The sequence below is a fragment of the Manacus vitellinus genome, unplaced genomic scaffold (assembly GCF_001715985.3).
Source record: "Manacus vitellinus isolate BGI_N305 unplaced genomic scaffold, ASM171598v3 scaffold_5_pilon, whole genome shotgun sequence".
NCBI classification, from domain to species: Eukaryota; Metazoa; Chordata; class Aves; order Passeriformes; family Pipridae; genus Manacus; species Manacus vitellinus.
This window is the reverse complement of record NW_021940682.1, coordinates 7,134,940-7,154,790: the sequence shown is the minus strand read 5'-3', so window position 1 is coordinate 7,154,790 and position 19,851 is coordinate 7,134,940. Positions and strand designations below refer to the sequence as shown.

Below are 19,851 nucleotides of genomic sequence, written 5' to 3'. Positions count from 1 at the left end.
TTTCACTTGCTGTTTTTTAATCTATGTCCATAAATTGGTTATTGGACATTAGTGCTGGTGAACTCCCCAAACATACCCTGTTTGACTGTCCTGAAGGTCCACAGTCCCCCTCCCCCATCACAGCAATGTGATAACTGCTGCTCTTTTCATCCTCTTATCTCAAAGTCAAGGATTCAAATTGTAGATGCCTGACTTTTTTCCCCCTCCCCAGTTAAGTGCAAAATGTGGATTTAAATTGAATTTTAAGTGTAGTTTCAGATTACAAATAAATTACGTAAGAATTAAAAAAAACTCCTAACAAATAGGTTTTGGAATAAAGCAATGCTCTTCAGGCTACATTTACAGTAGGTTTGGGTGCTTATTTTCTCCCTGCATTTCTTTGCAAATTGTGCCCATGTTTCCCTCTGAAAACAGACTTTTGCTTACCACTTCTATTTGATTTACCAGAAATGCTCACAACTAAAATGTTATGTGTCTCTCCAAGCATTGCAGAAAGGATTTTTTCGAGCCAACCCTAAATGATGATTTATGAAGTATAACTCAGTTGAGCAATATATTTAAGGAAAAAACCCAACAACCCACAACTGAGAATTTGCCCTGATTGAGAACAGGTTCGCCTGTAAAAGTTCTCTTTCTTCTCCTCCTTCCTCAAGTCAAACTCTGTACCGGTAGAATGTTTTTAATTCCTTAAAAAGTTGTTTCAGGTTTGGGATTGGGACCAGTTGACCCTTGCCTACCCCTACACTTCTTATCAGTGCCTATCCCATTTTTAGAGTTGATGTGTGGAGGAGAAAGGAGGGTCACCAAAAATAGTGACAGTCTCACAGACAGTAATTTCTGTGCCCTTTTTCTGCTATTTTTTGTTGTTGATTTTTTTTTAAGTTTGCTCACTGGCATCCTTGTCAAAGACAAGCAAAAAGTTAGTCTTAATTCCCTAATTACACATACATAATTTTAAAGCCACCCTGGTTCCTTCTGTAAATTAGCAGACTAGTGGGATCAGTGTGTATTTAGTCACGTGAAACACTTTACAGAGAACACCAAGGCAGGGCAGCACACCTCCACATCTTTTATGGCTTGTTTGTAAATTTTTACTAGGACACTTGCTTCCCTGGGACGCCTCAATAATTTACAGCCATGATAACAGAGCCTTGTGCATGAGTGGAGGATAACCTCCTTCCTTCTCAACATAAAAGCTGCTGAGTAAGCTATTTTTTTGTGATTAGGGAGTGTGTTTTAGATACCTCACAGACCTCGTGCTCCCTGCCTGTGCAAGCAGCCTCCTCACCTAGTCTGGCCATGCAGAGTGAGTGTGGTCTGTGGATGTTGTGCTGTGTCTTGGGGACGGCTGTATTCGAGTGCTGCCTGATCTCTCCTGTGCAGCTGAAAAGGCAGCAGTCAGCCTGTAGGAGTCCTGGCTGTCCTCTGTGGTTTTGGGTCCATCTGCTTGTTCTAGGCTGGTTCGTCAACAGCACGGCTGCTTTCACAAGTGGAGCTGCTCTGGGGAAAGCAGGGGTTTTCCTCCTTCCTGTGCTGCAGTCCAGCTCCTGAGTGCTCACTGGGGACACCAGTGAATGGAGCTCCAGTGGCAGCAGATTTTTTGGATACTGCTGCTAGATCTCTGACAGCAGGAGAGGTCTGAATATCTCCATGTAACTCTATCTTTCTCCTCCTGGCTCATCTTTTTCCCTGTCCCTTTCCTCTTTGGGCCTACCTTCCTTTCTTGTCCCTTTATATCCCGTCTCTTCCTTGTAATACATGCTCAGGTAGCCTTCTCTTCAGACACAAATTTTCAGCCCTCTACAGTCCAAGCAAATGGTCTCCTCCAGGCTGGATACAGGCATTGCAGGAGAGTCTCCTATCAATGGCTTTGCAGGAGCAATGCAAAGAGAATCTGATGCTGTTCCTTCTGGAAGGTGTTTGGTAGGGCTGGAGACCCTGGAGAATTGCTACAGATCTCTAGTGAGTGTTGCAAACGGAGTTCTTTTCCCAGTGGCTTGTCACATGCCCAGAAGCAGAGTCAGTTGTCACTGAAATCAACAACAGCAGCATCTCTGCAGTCCCTCTACTAAACCTCAAATCCCTGCTCCAAAGTACAGAACCACTGAAGCTTTCCCAGTGAAGTGGTTGCACAATGTTGTTGATATGGACCAATCTCTCTAATTGCTTTTTCAGGAACAGCCTAACTATTTTACCGGATACTTTCGAGGAAGAACAGAGTTTCAGCTTGACACAAGCTCCTGGAATGCAAAATTTTCAGCCTGAATGAATAAAGCTTGTCAAAAGCACAAACAGCTGAAAATACGGATTTGTAGTTGAATGTGGGGAGCAGCCAAAGCTGCTATCAGTGCTGCTTATAATGCAGTTACTTGAAATACCCCTACACCAGCCCTTCACTGGGCTAGGACAGGGAATAATGAGCCTAGTGGAAGATTTCAATGCCTCAGGTGTGTGTGATGTGAGGGAAATAAAATGGCTGAAATCGATGGAAGCTTTAAATTGCAGGCACAGTGCTTTGGTTTCCTGAGATCTGGCAGAAGGTGACCATGCTTTGATGAAGTCTTATTTTTCCTGTTAGCCCTCCTCCACCTTGTCTCCTTGTCATGTCTGTGGAATGTCTGGTATGAAGAGAAACTCTTTTTCATCTTCTTGGTCACATCTTTGATCCGTTAAGTGCATTTTGCTACTTTCCTTTTTTCTCTTTCTATTCCTGATCCTTTACTGTGCCTCTCTCTCCTCCTTTCCCTGTTCCTCCCAGTTTTCTTCCTCTACTTTCATCCCACACAGAATGAGGTATGTATTACCTAAGAGAATAAGGAAAAGCCATGAGTTGGATCACCACCTCTGCTGTATATGCCAGTGCAGTTATGCCCTGCTTTTGCTTTCCCCAAAAATCCAGTAAACGGCAATAACTCCAAATATGGTCACAACTGAAAATGTACACAAAGAGCACATGACATTATCAGTGCAAATCAGTTAAAACATTTGTGACTTTTCATAAAATCTCTTCACGGCTCCCAAAAGAGTCTGTAAAACTGCTTCTGTTTGTGTGTGTTTACGCATCTGGGTCTGTGTGGGCAGTGGTAGCTGGGCTTCATAGCTCTCTTGGGAGATAAGGAGCAAAGATGCCACACACATGCTGTGAGGAATGTCAAGACTACTCATAAAGAAGGAAGCAGGAGGGCTTTTCTTCTTCCTTGCAAAACCTGTAGTTATGACTGGTATTTTATTTCCCTGCACTGACAGGTATTTTAAGCAAGTTAAATATCCAGACGTGTCTGGAATATATTGATTTTTCTTTTTTTTTTTTTTTACTTCAATTTTTTTACTCCATGATGGATTTTCATTCCTATTTTCTCCTTGGGATTTCACATACGTTTGCCCTTCAATGGTTGTCCTCAAGGAGAATGTAGGCTGAGCTAGGTGGAAAAGATATTTCTCCAATATAAGATGCAGCTGGCTGGACAGATGATAGGGAAGTCCTCTTTAAGAAGAAAAGGTAAGGTGGTCTCTATAGACAGAGTGTGGCTCCTGTAAAACTTGCTCATTCTCACCAGGAGAGTCTGTCAAACTGGTTTGGAATTAGGTGTGCATCTATCCATGACCTAAAGCTTTGACATGCACTTAAAATAACCCCCTCTGAGTTTAAAAATGTCTTGATTAGAGATGTCTTACTGTTATCAATAATTGAGAATAAGAGAACAGCCTTGCTTCTATGCTCATCCTTCCAATATCTTCTTTTATTATTAGGGTTTTGAAAGTGCTAGTTCAAAACTCTGGTGGTTGCTGGGAACTGGATCTGTTTCCTGAGAAGAATATAAATGGGAGCAATGATCCTCTCACAGTGGTGGGACCTGACCAAAACATGCTCTTGAAATGCCAAAGCTGATTCTACTGCATACTTATCATGGTGTTTTAGGTGTTCCTAATTGGGAGCATCTATCATAGATCTTAATTGCCTTCAAAGAGAACACAAAGCAAGTTCATGTTTTACACCAAAGCTGAGTCAGCTGCAGTGTGGGATAAATGTGTTGCCCATAGTGGTCTGCAATAGCTCACGCAGCCATGGCAATGAACAGCAGCAGAAGTGCTGCTCCACACTGTTCTGTAAACTCTGGATGCCTCCAATGGTACAGGCAAATTAAAAAAGCTGCCTGCTTCTTGGAGACGTTTGTTTTGATTAACACAGAGTCCATATGGTACCAGCAAAGTTTATGTTCCTGTAAAATGCATGGTATTGAATTTTACTAGGCCACCTACCCTGCTGTCTTCAATTATAAAACCTCGCAGTGCCCTGATGATGTAACTGATTTCAGGATGAGCCGTGCTTTTCAGGAAGCAGGAGCTGCCAAATATCTGTCCTGGCCTCCACTCGAACTTCACGAGAGAAGTCCCTGCATTATTAAGCTTTTCTTGGATTTATTGTTTGTTGTGATTCTGGTTGCTTTGGGGAGTATTCCTGAAAGGCTTTTAAAAGACAGCAAGTAGGCAATTACATGCTGGTTTACTTTGTGGGAAGGCTGGCACAAAGCAGAAGTGGAACCTCTGCCCAAATGGGCTCTTTTCGTACTCATTTAACGAAGCTGGCAGTCTGGATTTTCTCCTCAAATTTTATAAGTTTCTTAGGAAAATCTTGAAGAACCACACCTTGAAATGTTCACCTACTCTGGAGGTAGCATTTTCCTGTGTGGTGCTACTATCAGTACACTTTCCCTACCTGTGTCCCACACCCATTCTCCTGTGGGAATGAAGGCATGTGTGTGTCCTGGCACTGGGAGCTACACTGTGCTGGTTGGGGTGGAGCAGGTGATAGGGAGTGGTTCCCATGAACAGAGGGATGTTTGGCAGCCTAGAGAGGTTGTCAAATGCATGGAAATCTGACCTGTAAGTGACTTTTTACAAGGCAGCTGTTTAAAAAGGGTATAAAACAGTTTAGATGTTATAATGGTGATTTCTTTGCTTCTCCTGGCTAAAGGCAAATTAAGAACTTTTGCTGATCTTAAGGTTGCCTGAGCAAAGTTCAGTGTAACCTTAGATGTATTTGCAAGCTGCAATTTTACATGTAAAAAGCTACTTCATTATACTTGTTGTGTGTCACTGACATATAGCAAACTTCCTCATCCAGGTCCTGTTTGCAGTTCATTTTATTTTAAGACACAAACTGAGTGTTGTTCTTTGCCTGCACCAGACACGAGATGTTGTAATAGTTACCTTCCCTGACACAAGTAGTAGCTCTGTTAAGATGCTCTGGAAAACCACGTGGTTCTCATAAAGCTTTGAGGCATTGAGCATAACCTGTCCGTTTATGCCACTCCCACAGATCAATCTGATGGGTGGAGAGCAGGATTACTGAGCAATGAACCATGCTATCTTTTGGGATTTCCAGACAGACTTCAGGACAGCAGCCTTCTCAAAATGGAAGAGCTTAACTTCTTACCTGAATTATTGTGGAAAAAAAATTTCTTAACTGAAGCTGCGAAGTAGCAAAAGCATTTGGAGGAAGGATCAGAAAGCTCAGAGCTCTCTGAACTCTTCCTTCACCAGTTACCCACTGGTTCCATTCTGGTTCCTTCTTGTTGCTCCTTATCTCCTCTCTAGCACAGAGTGGTGATTTGCAGTTAGTGTCAATGCAGGTTTTTCTTTTTTCCTGGAGTTGTTACTGCTCCACAACATAAACTGAGAGGGCCCGTCAGGGTTTTCTGAAATGCTTTCAAAAGGCCTGCTCTGCAGTGGCCAGAGCTCCACTGCAATCTGATTGAACATTTCAGATAAACTTTGAGTTGCAGATAAGGATGTGGACCTGTTGGAGTGAGTCCAGAGGGAGGCCATGAAGATGGTCAGAGGGCTGGAGTGAGCACCTCTACTATGAAGACAGACTGAGGGAGTTTGGGTTCTTCAGGCTGGAGAACAGGGGACTCTGGGAGACCTTAGAGCACCTTCCAGTAGCTAAAGGGGGTCTATGAAATAGTTGGAGAGGGACTTTTTACAAGGGCATGTAGTCATAGGACAAGGACCTTTAGATTGAAGGAGGGACGGTTTAGATTAGATATTAGGAAGAAATTCTTTACTGTGAGGGTGGTGAGACACTGCAACAGGCTGGCCAGAGAAGTTGTGGATGCCACATCCCTGGAAATGTTCAAAGCTAGGTTGGATGGGGCTTTGAGCAACGTGATTCTAGTGGAAGGTGTCCTGTGGCAGGGAGGACAGGAACTTTGGATGATCTTTAGACAGATCATCTTTAAGCTGCCCTCAAACCCAAACCATTCTATGATTCTGTGACAGACTCATATCTTGAAACTGTGCTTGGTAGCCTGCATGGTCTTAGGCTTTCTGCAAGGAAGGTACAATATGTGGGCAGCATTTAGTTCCTCATAGGCAAACAAAAGAATTCAAAATCAAGACTTTTAAAGAGTAAGTATTCCTTCACCGTACTGCAAAGGATGAATGAGCAACAAGTGATGCAGTTTCTCAAGGATGAAGTTGTCAGACTCCTTGACACTGATAAAAGTGCTCCTTTGTCTCTAACTGAAGCCTTGGTGAAAGAGTTGAACTGTTCTAGTTGATCTTTTCCCAGAATAATTCCACCTAAAGCAAATATTTGTAATGGAAAATTCCTGCCTAAAGTGTTGCAGTGAGATAAAACTATGAGTGAGGTTCTTGAAAAGAGTCACACAGCGTGATAAATAGAGGGCTCTCCTCTCTCCACACATACAAATGTAAACAAAGTGCAACCAAGCACTTCTGTTCCTGCTGCAAATCATGAGGTGGTTGAGTTTCATAAAAGGTTCCAGTAGGGAACAAAAGACTGGGGTTTGGTCCAAATGCTATTAAAGTCAGTGAGAGGCTTTCCCTTTGGTTCCAGTGGGCTTTGGAGTAGGGCCATGGTGAACACTTGAAGGCCAACCTGACCTTTCATGGGGAGAGGAAGCTGAAGGCTTAGTTTCATCTCACTTGTACTTGCTGGAGCCTGATTAAAATCAGTGGGAGCTCGAGAAACTTTGCACTTTGAGGCGTTCAACCCTTGAAGATTAGTCTGACATTTAAGTCAGGTTTGGTGCTTAAATGTCAACATTTGACAATAAGTAGACACCAAAGACTGAAAGTCATCTGGTTTGCTTTACATTGTATGGTTTAGTTGCCTAGTTTTAAACATGACACTTACAGAAAGTTTTCTGAGGAGAGTTACTTTGTAGAGAGGACCCAGATGTACTTGTTTCCTCTTTTTAAATGCTGCCTCTGTGTCTTGCTGGCTTTACCCTGGTGCTTTTTTCTGCAGTATAATCTTTTTTTCATCTCACCATGGTGACCAGGCTTGCAAACTTCCTACTATAGAAAATTTGAACAAAAAGCCAGATATTAAAGGCTCTTGGCTGCATCAGGAAATGCTTCAATCTTGTTTTTTTCAAAGACTTGAAGGGTGGAAGCAATCAGATGATAGACTGTCTTGAGGAATTTGGAGAGGAAATAAGATACGTTTTACATGCCTAGATGTTCACAGGAGAAACATATGATGATTTCATGCTTGGAAAGGTAACTTGCTTGAAGGTGTTGCAATACAAGCTGCAGTTTTTGTAAATCATTTAAATAGAGTATCCTGGTACTGATTGTATGTTCCACAGAAGAATGTGTAATGTCTTCCTTCTGAATTTATTTTGTTTACTTGATATTTATAACTTCTTAAAATAACTTGTCATTTTTTCAATAGTTTTCTAGCTCCTATATGCCTAAAATATTCCTGTTGTCTCTTCTGTATTTCTTTTTGTCATTGTTTTATTACAATAACGATGCATCTGTAAGGTTCAATAGAAATGGAATTATCATGGAATTAATGTCATGGGTATGGCACTGTTTGTTATATTAAGAAAGCTCCTTAGACTTTGGCAAGTGCTTCTACTCTATATTAAAATAAATGTGTAGTTTTGGCTTCAGATACAGTTTAATTTTACTCATTGAGAAACAGGAAGGGTTTTATGAACATTCCTACAACAGTAAGCCACCTGTGTGTTTGTCTCTGTGCAATTAATTATCATACCACTTTGTCAGCAGACATATAATGAAACTTAGGCATGCAGAATACATTCCAAAAAAGTGCTTAAAATCAGTTCTCCCAGATAGTTATTTTCATCTCTAGGGACTGAGCGGAGAGCTGGGAACAAGGAGTTTTTGCATTTTAATCACGGTCTAAAATTGAATTGTTCTGTTTGGGTGACCTTTTAAAAATGTGTCTCGGTGTAGTCTTCTGGGAGTCTGAAGACAGCAATCTTACTGAGACACACATGGGATTTTTCTGAGGATTAAGGAGTTAATTGAAGATTTGAAGAAAAAAACCCCAAACCAACAAACAGACCCAAACCAGATTTTGATGGGAAAACTGCAGTGTATTATAGTGTGTATTACCTGAACTAGTCATTGTGTTTTACTTAAGTTATGTGGAAAGATCTTTGAAGAGTTGATGTCATTACTGCATCATTAGTTTAGGTTGGTTAAAATAATGTACAGTTTTTTCTCCATTTGAAAAACGAGTTATGGTTTCAAAAGCATTACAACAAATATTTGTTTCCTCATATTTCAGCTACCTGACTGCAAATAACAACCAGAATTTCTTGTATACCGCAAGGCCTTTTTTGAAGAGAGCTGCTTTGGTGATAAGCTATGTAAGTATGAATGGACTTGACCATGTATTTCTGTGTATTTGACAAGAATGAACAATGTGTAGTGGTATCCCAAAAGACTCAGAAACTCAAATGGTAGATCTTGATACAAAGTTAGTCTTGGAAATCAGCCTAGAAAATTTCAGCTGGTCAGAAACAAGAATATTACTGTGTTTTCAGTTCAAATTTTTTTTTGATTTACAGTGGTTGCCCTTACAACCATGTAATCACCTGCAAGTATTTCCTACCCTAAATACAGGGGACTCTCTGACACTGGACTGCCTTGTCAGTGGCATGCTGCTAATGCCAGTGCAGGGCTCAGTAAGAGTCATAAGGAAAAATTTTCCTGCAAATACCTGCTGCTTGATGGGCAGGGCTTGACATGTTGCAGGGGAGAAGACAAGCCCCACTGTGGGGGTGTGCTGAGTGTACAGCTCCCTGTGCTGCTCTAGGAGCTGGATCCCCTTGCTTGTCCTTTGATAAGGGTTACCAGAAAGGTGGAGGAGTGCCAGCTCACAGAAATCCTTCCAGGAATTAGGAGTACACATCATGAGAAGCACCAATGGAGCTTGTCCTTACACCTGTGCCAACATGAATGAATGATAAGAGCTTTTAAGAACATCAGCCATGATTTTCCCCTCTGTATTTAGGTAGAGGTCAATAGCAAAACTCTGCAGTCTGTGCTGCAGCAGGGTGACGGATTTGTCCTTCAAAATGCTGCCTTTGTGGTGGGTAGCCGAGATGTGCCAGTTGCTGTCAGTAAAGCAGACATGGAAGAGGGATACACAACATCACAGTGTGCTGTCTGTGCTGAGGGTTCGCAGGTTTGTCACCCTGCATAGGGGGGCAGACTTGAATTTTGCCCAAACTGCTGAGCTGCCTCGCTTTGCAGCGCAAAAATATTTGCTAGAGGCCTTAGTTCTTCTTAGTAGTGCATTGCTAACAGAGATGTTCTTCTTTGAAGGTGATTCTCCTGTTGTATTTCCGCCTCTGGATAATGGGAGGATCCATGCCGATGTTTTCAGAGCAGGACAATCCAGCTTCATTCTCACCGTATTTCCTGACGAGGTACAGTGCCAGTGACCAGACAGAAGTTTTCAAAAATGTAGTCTTGATGTTATTTTTTTCCTGCACTAAAATGGTTTACAAATGGCAATTGAGAAGACTTGTTTTGTTGTCTACTCCTTAATTGTTCTGTCTAGAATAGAAAGCAACCAAAGCACGCTCCTGGTCCTGCAGAGTTATATTAGAGATGCTTTCTTACTGAACTATGTGCACTTATTTTTATGCAAAGCTCAAAAAATGTAGTTTAATTGCCTGAGCACAGGACTGGAAAGCCCAGTGTCTGAAGTCTAATCCTAAACCTTAGATCTGGATGCTCCTGAGATACGGGATGCAAGCATTCAGAGTTTTGGCTTCAGCTGAAGTTTGTGTAAAAAAGGGATGACCATGGCTGTTGGTGGAATATCAGTGACTGATCAGTGAAGGTGGAAGGGCCATGTGCGTAAATGTTTGCTCTGGTTGGCTACTGGATCCTTCTGGAGGAATTTCCTGAAGTCTCAAATGAAAATGGGAGCAGTCCTCCTCTGTACCACTTTCTGACCTTTCTGACTCCTCATTCCAACAGTGGAATTGCAGCTGAGACACAGACTAAGATCAATCCTTATTCAACATCTGCTGCAGATTCGGGCGGGATCTCATTTGGGGATCTTTATGATAATGTGGCAACAGCTCCTTTTACCATCAAGGCTAAAAGTGCTTCCGGGAAGCACTTTGTCTGATTTGGAAAGCTCTGATGTGTTTGCAGTGTTTCTGGTGGAGTCATTAATATCAGACTCGGTGCAGCCCAGTCTGAAGGATTTGCTGCTGTCCCTTTTTCATATATTTGTGCTGAGATGGGGGTCATCAAGTCATAAATGGTCCTGGCTTGATTTCAGTTACCTGTTCTGTGCTGCATGTGTCTTTTGCATGTTTGTCTCTTTACATCTTGTAGTGACAGGGGAAGGTTTTTTTAAACCCAAAAGCTAAGTCATTCTTGAGGGATGAAAAAGTGACTATTTTTACCACTGGCACTGTGAATTTTATTAATAGCCTTGGGAAAAACAAGTCAGAGTGCTACTGGCTGAGGTCCTCCCTTGGCATCAGCAGCAGTCCTGGCTTCATCTACAGTCCAGCAACACCTACCTGCTCCAAACCTAATTAAGGAAATCCATGCCAGTAAAAAACAGTATTACTATTCTGAAGGGATTCTAAAACCCTGTAGATATCCCACTTCTTCCACTTCTGCTGAGCTTGTTCTTAATCCTCATTTTAGCCAATTTACCCAGAAACCTATATCTTCCATTCAGGAAACCCATCCTTCCAGCAGGCCTCAATGTCAGTCCTGCAGGTAGACAGAGATGCAGATGTCTCTGAACTGACAGCCCATGATGCACCCACTGACCACAGCCCTTATCTTGGCAACAAACCTTTTTCTTCCTCACCTCCTCTTTCAGACTCGACCTGTAACTTTACCTGAGACTTTATCATGCCATGGTCAGAGCTGAGCTATTGCTGCAGAACTGACATTGTGCCAGTCATCCTAAGTGCAGGGCTGGGATGTCAGATGGAGCTAGCAGGATTGAAGTGGCACAGGTGTGGTGTCGAGGAAGGTGATTCTGCCCCTCTGCTCTGTTTTTGTGAGACCCCTCCTGGCATGCTGTGTCCAGTTCTGGGATCTTTATCACAGAAAGACATGGACCTGTTGGAGTGAGTCCAGAGGAGGGCCATGAAAATGATTAGTGGGATGGAAAACCTCTGCTATCAGGAAAGGCTGAGAAAGTTGGGGTTGTTCAGCCTGGAGAAGAGAAGGATCTGGGGGGACCTTCAAGCATCTTCCAGTACCTAAACGGGGCTTAAAAGAAAGAAAGACAGACACAAACCTTTTAGCATGGCCTGTTGCAATAGGACAAGGGGTAATGGTTTTAAGCTGAAGGAGGATCGATTTAGAGTAGCTTTAAGGAAGAAATTCTTTATGATGAGTGTGGTGAGGCTCTGGAACAGGTTGTACAGAGAGGTGGTAGGTGCCACATCTCTAGATACACACAAGGTCAGGTTGGATGGGGCTTTAAGCAACCTAATCTAGTTGCAGATTTCCCTGCTTATCGCAGAAGGGTTGGACTGGATGGCCTTTAAAGGTGTTTTCCATCCCAAACTATTTGATGATTCCATGATCTGTGTGTCTGGCCAGCAGGATGGTGAGTCTGAGATGCAGGGTTGGTGTCCAGCTTAGGTGCAAGGAAGAGGGTGGCTGAAGAGATAATACTGTTTTTAAAGCCTGGCATTTCCACAGGGTGGAAATAAGACGTGGTATTAGCTGAGTAAACTGCTTGAGGGTGGTTTGGAAGTGATATAACTTACTGGCCCTGGTATTAGGAGTGACATTAGGTTAGGGTCTAGGACATCAGGTCTCGAGGATATTCAACATCCAAGTAGGTGCTAGTGTGTGTGATTGCTGCTCAACTGGTGGATCCCAGAGAGTTTGTGCTTATGGTTCAGCCTCAGAGAAGCTCCTAAACAGTATGTACTTCAACTGTGGACATCTACAGTAGCAGCAACATATGAGGAGCCATTGTGAGAAGCTTTTAACGAGGTTTTGAAGGCAGTAATTGGGATACAGCACTGAATTTAAAACCAGGATGTTATTTGCAATTTGGGTTGAGTTTGGAAGAAGAGAGTGGAAGAGCTAAGTTTGGTGCCAAGATCAGAAGGGAGAAGCCCTGTGAAACTAAAAGAAAGATCAGGTTTGGGTGGTGATGTCGAGGTGATTGCTAACACCGTAATTGTAGTTGAAGCAAGGGTTAGTGCTCAGGCAGCGGGTAGGTTGTTTTGTAACTCTGAAGATCATGCAGGTCACAAATGGGAGTTTCTGTTTTCAAGGAGTTGTCTTTGTTTGCACTGAACTGGAAATGTGGTTTTTGTGCATGTCTCCTCAGGGTAAATGTTATGGTTTTCAACAGAGTTGAACATTATTGTAAGACTTGGCCAGTTCTGTTGGACTAGGAGGAAGGCTGATAACAGTGGAATAAAAAAGGAAAACAGTAGTTTGGAAATGTGTGGCAGTCTTTGTGAAATGCATAAAGTTAGATCTGGAGTTGGGGGTTTGGCTGACACAGGATGAACCCAAAGGAGTATTGTTAACTTTTGTGAGGTTTATGTGTCAGCTGGTGAGGCGTCCCAAGGCTGGCAAGGGTTATTGGGACCAACATTAGGGGTAGGTGTAAGTTGTGGGTTTGAAAAAATAGTGAGTCATGAGGTCAGAGGGGAGCATAGAGAGCTTAGGGTGTATCAAATGAATCTAAGAGGAGACAGGCTCAAAGCAAGCCAAGGAGGTAGCTTGCAAGAGGTAGTTGAGTTGGGGAGCTTCTTCCTGCAGGACACTGGGAATGTGCTGAAAGTTTATGCAGGCTCAAAGAGAGATTTGCCAAGTTGAAAAAAGAAATCCATGCTACTAAATGTGCAGAAACCACATCCAACTGGGAGACATCATGCTAGCTAGAGATGGAGAGAAAAAAATTGTCATCTTCTTACATACTTTGCTTGGCATTAACTTTTGGTCACTGCTGGAGGGAGGATCCTGGTCTGGATAGATCTTTGGTGTGGCTTAGTTTGGCCTTAGAACATGCCTATATGTTCTGTGTAACCTGTCTCCAATCTTGGACAACACAAATGTATAAATCAAAGTGGACAGATAATGATTTATTTAACAACTGAAAGGCTAAATATGCTGAAAGAGTGACAGTTTTTCAGTCTTTAAAAACAGTCATTTGTCCATCATGTTTGCTAAATTACTGTCCTTAAAATTACAAGTGATATTCCCAAAACTTAGTGACATAAATGAAAGCCACATTTCCATGGCCTTCAGTGTGTTGCTTGGCAAAGGGGACCTGAGAAGATGAGATGTGTCCACCATTCCCTTTCTCAGCAGAGGCAGAAATGAAGGTATTGGGAATCCTGCTATTCGTAAGCCCTGCCATTAAAGCCTGTCCACACAGGCTGTTGTACACTGCAGGAAGGATGTACCTTCTCCAGTAGCCTACCTTAAAGAACACAGATTTTCATCTCAAAATCTGCTATGGGTAGGCGATATTTGAAATAGGAAAACCAATCCCAAACCTCTGTTCAAACGTTCTTGCTTGTATTAGACAGAATCTGGGGAAGAATGTAATTAGAAAGGTTTGGAGAATTACCCAGCTTTGGGTAAACACTGTACCGAAGTGCAGCTCAGGAGTTAGGAGGGTGTTGAACAGTGGGCTGACATGCTTCAAACGTTTTGCACAGTGTTTCTTTCTTCTGCCATTCTGGAGGGGAAAGAAGTAGGAGGCCTCTGGATAAACAGATTGTATTACTAACACTGTGGTGTGACAAAGGAAAAGTCCATTGTGCAGCATGTCTTAAGGTGTGTGAAACAGATTAAATGTTACCTGTAATTTCAAACTAAAAGTATGTTTTTTTTTTAAAAACCTACGTCTTTGGGAGTCAAGTTGTATTAATCTTTGCTGGCATTTGCCTTGTGACCTCCGTAGGCTGATCACTGAGCATGAAGCAGGTTTTATGTGGTGTTTCCTTAAATAGTTAATGCATTTCTACTAGGACTGCCTTGAGATAGAATTGTCCTATGGTTGAACTGCTCTCTCTGTAAGCTGGCTTTCTATATTTCTTTGCTGTTTCAATCAGGTAAATGAGAATTCAGTGCCGCAGAAAGCTGAAGAAGTACTTATACATAAAAACTGGCACATAATCCTTTTCACAGAGATTTGTGACTGTTTTCTGAGCGATGCATTTAATCATCCCAGTTGTAACTTCAAAGGGAATGAACTACCAAGAGGCAGACCGTGGACCTGTGCTGGAAAAATTGGTCCCTGTGCCAGCCAGTTCTGCCAAGGTAACGGAAGTCAAGCATAGCAGCTACTCTGGTATGGGGTTGTCACTGACCTTAGACTAGGAGCTGGTATTAAAATAGACCCCTGTGACATATCAGCTCTTAATCAGCCAGACTTGCACATGCTACTTGAGTGGTGGTCAAGTTCTGCTTGTTATGCCAGTGCTTTCTATCGTGTGCCCAAAGGTGCTTAACTTCAGCCCTACATGTAATCTCTGCAGGCACCCAGCATTCACTTCTAGGCAAAAGGGAGAACAACAGTATTGATAAGAATTGCTCTCGTGCCTTCCCAGGGGCCAGACAGGCCATACATTAAGTGCAAATATTTCAAGGGGGCTGGGGATAGGGAAGAACCTGTCCGGAAGATGATGCTCCAAAGCAAAGGCGACCCTACAGAGAAAATGGCTTTCCCAGAGCCACGTGAAAGATTTCAGCATCTCTCTCAGTTGAGTTTTCTTGGCTTGATGAATAGACCCTGATAGGTAGTGCTGCTCTGGAAATCAGTCTGATGGGCATTTTAATGGGTCATAGTGCTTGCTGCAAGTGCTGGTTACACAAAAAGCCTTTCCTACCAAAAAGCCGGCATATGGAATAGAGAGGGTGCAGCCAAAGCAGAGGCCATTGACTCCTATAGGCCATGCATTTTGCTTTCCAAAATACTTCCATACAGAAGGGGAAGGTTCTGAGGCAGTCTCTGAGGCAAAGCAGCGTGCCCAGGACATCCCTTTGGTTCCCATCAGTATGGGAACGCCCTGGAATACAATGGCCCATTTCCAGAAAGATTATCACAGTGGGTTTATGAGGTCTGGCTTTTAATTTCCTGAGGATCAGCCACCAGCATTTCAGTGGCTGTCTAGAGGACCCTCCATCTGCTGCTGCCTCTTCAGAAGCAGTTGCCCACCGGTGGCTGGGGGATTTGGGCTGTGTGACTTCTGGAGCGTGCTGCTGTCAGTGACGAGCAGAGGATCAGGTCTGATGGCAAGACGTGCCCTCACCCACAGCTCATGGGGGTTTGCAGAGGGAAAACAATATGAGATCAGTCCCAGGTTTTCCAGCATTGAGACCCTGACAGCAGGCTCGGGTTTCACTGGAAACTCACAGGCTCTTTGAAAGTCTTTACTCTTCAAGAATTCGATATTTTTCAGATTGTTAGACCCAGAGTTGAAACAACTGATAGAGAGCCATTCACCAGATTAAAGCTCTTGAGGCTGTGTAGCTACAGAAGACAACATAGGCTGCTTTTCTTCCTGTGCCCCTGGTTCCCCCAAGCCCCCCGTGCAGAAGAGTTACCTTGCTATTTATCAAGCTGCAGCTGTCTGTTTATCCCTGTCTTTGTCTTTCCTATTCCTATCTCCTGCTGACTGGCATCTCTTTTTCCCCTAAATGCAAAAGGTTTGATGAAAGGGAATACATAGGTACTTCCTTCAGTTACAAGTATTTTCTGTGTAGCTTATAGTCACATTTGGATGTTAAATGGAAGTAGTCTGTTGCTTGTTTGTATAGTCTTACTCCACCGTCACCAAGTGAGCTGGATAGATGGAGTGGGAATTTTTTTCTTCTAAGGCTCCGAAAAGCAAATGTTTAGGCTGACAATATACAGAGCAGGAAAATAAACTCATATGGGAAGGCATGACTGGACTGACAGTTCCCCAGGGGAAGTGCAAATATATACAATTTTAAGATTATATCCCTAAATGCCACCACCTGGTTATAATTGCAGCCACATGTGCCCTAGGAGGACATTATTGTGAAGTGACTTGTTAAACACACTTGGGTTTAGGGCTTCGTAGAGGATGAAGAGAGCCTTGGGCTGCAATCAATTCAGCTGTTAATACAAGAGAGAAAGAAGCTTTCCCTAATAAGAAAGCTTTTCTTACCCTTAATAGTGAACTGAAACCTCCCAGAGTGCCTGGCAACGTGGAGGTCTTCTCAGAAGAGCATAACCAAGGTCTGTGACTTCTGAAAGGGCAACAGCTATCTTCCTGCTGCTGTTTCAGATCCCCATCTGCTTTGTACATCCCCTTCTTTTTCCAAATACTAGTTAAGTGCACTGTTACCACCTGTCTTCTAGATAGGCCCATTTTTTTTTTGCAACCAGGAGAATGCTTTGCCTTTGCCTTCATAAAACTCCCAGTGCTGGAAAATATTCCACTTGCAAATGGATGCTTCCCACTGGGTCTTTGGGATTAGGGTTGTCTGTCAGGAATAGGACAGTTGTCCCAGAACTGGGTAGGCAGTAGGTTACACTGTTGTATGCACCTAGAAAAAATAGGATCACTGCCCCGACTTTTCCATGCAGCTTTGGTGGGACATGGTTGGACCTTTGTGATCACTTGTGTAGCACAGTTTTGAAAAGAAATCTGTAATCTTAGTCCCTGGAAGCTGGGGGGAAAAGCTTTAAATGCTCCAAAATCAGAAAACAAATGAAATGCCTCATAAATTTCTATAAATCTTGTGGTTTTTTCCCTAGTCTCACAATCTTTGTGGTCTAATTGCCTGGGTTTGGCAGTGCTGAGACGAGAGCTTTTCCAAGCTCAGCAAAAGGTCTGTTAGACAATTCCTCAAGTATTTTCCTGTCATATTGTTTATGGCTTTAAGTAGTATCTTTTACTTTCATTTTTGCAGCAGAAACAATAAGTTCAGATAGTTCTGCAACAGGTTCTAGGTATGAGTCATCAAAGCTCGCAACAGTACATTTAAACTAAAAAATTTAAAACTAAACAAACCAGATTGCCATGACAACTCCAGCTACCTACAGGAGGAGCTGTGTTTTTCTGAGCATGCCAGAGATAGTGAGAAGTGTAAAGGAACACTTGATACCTGCTCTAACTTGGATTTCCATGTTCAATTTGCAAATAAAAAATATATGCCGCAATGCAAATGCTTTTCCCCAGCCTGGGGAAAAACTGCCTGCTAAGAGGCAAATTCTTCCTGTCACCTCACTAATAATACTCTGTTTTGCATGGGATTAGCTGAGAGAGCAGGAGATGTTATAGGCAGGGATTTTTCTCCCTTAGAATTCCAGCAGACATGAGCAGCAATATAGAGAAGATCATTAATTTAAAATGTAATTCACTCAGTCAACTAATTAAAAGAAAACACTTTTGTCGCCATTTGCAGGTAGGCTGCTGAAATGTAATTAGCTCCTGGAATGATTTCATGAATCTTCAAGACTTTTAAAAATTTGCAAATTATTTCCTAGAGACGCCAGCTTTGGTGAGAGGTTTCTTCCAAAGTTTCTCCTGTGTTTATCTTTCTCTCGTGTTTATCTTTCTCCCGTGTTTATCTTTCTCCCTAGTTAGCCTTGTGACATGAGAACCGCATAGATGTAAAGGAATATCATGTGCTTTTGAGAGCCATAAATAAAAAGCAGCACTGAATTGTCAGTAACTATTATTAGCATCGTGTTATTTTTCTGTTCTAGTACATAGAATAGCAATAGTTTGTAGTGCTTTATTTTATGCAGCCATCCATCATGTTCAAGGACAGGTTACCAATGCTGAAAGCATAGCCAAACTTTTGCTGGAATCAGAGCTCACTCAAGGCTTTCTTGCAGCTTCCAAATGCCTCCTAAAATCAGGCAGTGCCTTCATGGATCTTACCACCATGTCTGCTAACAGCACGTGCATGTTCAATGAGGGTGCTCAGGCTTGGAAACGAGATATGGCCAAGGGTTCTCCACAAGGGTGTCTGGAGAGGTGAACCACTTGACTGTACTTCGATGTTAATGACTGTCACAGGCTTTAAAATACTTCACTGCTGCTGGAAGAGCATATTAAAAGACTACTTATTGCCATAGTGGAACAGAGCGATTGTCCATCTCCTTTGGGACCCACCTCTGGCAGCAAGTTGTGCACATGGTTCCCAAGGAAGACTGAAACCTCACAAGCACTTGAAAATAGACATTTGTTTACAAATTTCTCCTGATCAGTGTGGGTCCTGAAGAGGGACTTCTCATCTTCAACAGCAGCTTGTCCTAACCTTCCAGCAGAAATGCATTAATGCACACTGCTTTGGCTACCCTGAGTTCCTCTTAGATTGTTAAACTGACTCAATTTGTTGTGGTGGCAAACTGTGTTTATTTATTCTGTGCTGTGCAAGGATTTATCAGCTCCTGCCTTATCAGTGAAGATGCAGAAAAGCAACTAGTCTGTCTTTAACTGCAGTGCTGCAGTTTGCAAAGATCCCAAATGTCTTCTCATTCCTTCCTACCCAGCAACCCATCTGAGTAAGTAGGGGAGGGTTTCTGGTGTGTGCTGTGGTTTACGTACAATCTTCCATCCATATTGTGAAGCTTACTGAGAATATTAATATGCCACATCTTAAAAGGACACTCACTGCAAAAACTGGGCTCTCCTAAAGCATCAAGTGCAAAACTAACTCAACGCTTCTGAAAATCCTGTTCAATATATGCACTTGTAGTAACAGTATCGTATGTCATGACGTTATTCAGATTGACCTAAATAGACATGCTTTTTCTTTTAAAAGTAAAGCTAGAACTGGATCTCAGTTTGGCTTTTAAGCTGTAAATAAGTGCTGGCAGCCTTTTCTGAACTGATGCTGTGTTGAGGCTGATAGAGAAGTCTGTTTATGGCTGAGCAGAGGTGGGTCAGGCCACACATAACATAACAAGTGAATGCCTTGGCCTGATTAAACCCAACCAGATTTTGTGTTGCTGTGTTCCTCTGTAATGTGGTCCAGAAGAGATTGGATTGGTGACTGGAAAACACATTTGTTTCTTCAGAAAGAGTGAACAATCAAAATTGCAAGAAGAGTTTGAGTGAAATTAGTTCATGTTTTTGAGGGATGCTTTCTTAAATAGAAACTGGCTTTCTAATTGCTACCTCTGTTAAGAGAGAAAATGGATTTTGTTCTCACTTTTACCCTTGTTTAGTACCTCAGGATGGGGAAGGTGAGGAAAATGGAGGGATGGAAGAGAAGTTTACGACATGGCTGAAAACCTTAAAAACGTGGAAATATTCTACTTTCCACCAGAATTGGGAGCTTAGAAAGATTTGTGGGAAAATAAGAATGTGCCTCTTTGACTGTTTGCAATGAAACATTATTCCAACTCTGTAAGCCTCCCTGCTTTTGGGTCACTGTGCTGCTGGAGTCGTTTGTTTTTCGGATGAGAAGAGAAACTGATATCCCAGCAGTTTGTAGTTATTTAAAAACATTTTCACAGAAATTTAGGACCCAACACCCACCTGGGAATTTCCATCCTGCCTGCCTGGAGTCACATTTAGCTTCAGTGTCTTACTATTCTGCCACAAATGTAAT

At 42.5% G+C, this 19,851-nt stretch overlaps 1 protein-coding gene across 1 annotated transcript in view; it reads left to right on the top strand.

Annotated features, from left to right (window-relative positions):
- Positions 1–19,851, top strand: part of TMTC1 (transmembrane O-mannosyltransferase targeting cadherins 1) — a 131,722-nt gene that overhangs the window by 35,061 nt on the left and 76,810 nt on the right. Inside the window, exons 5-6 of the mRNA XM_029963566.1 lie at positions 8,573–8,654; positions 9,616–9,719. Of these exons, the coding sequence (XP_029819426.1) occupies positions 8,573–8,654; positions 9,616–9,719 (186 nt within the window). The remainder of the gene's footprint in view (positions 1–8,572; positions 8,655–9,615; positions 9,720–19,851) is intronic.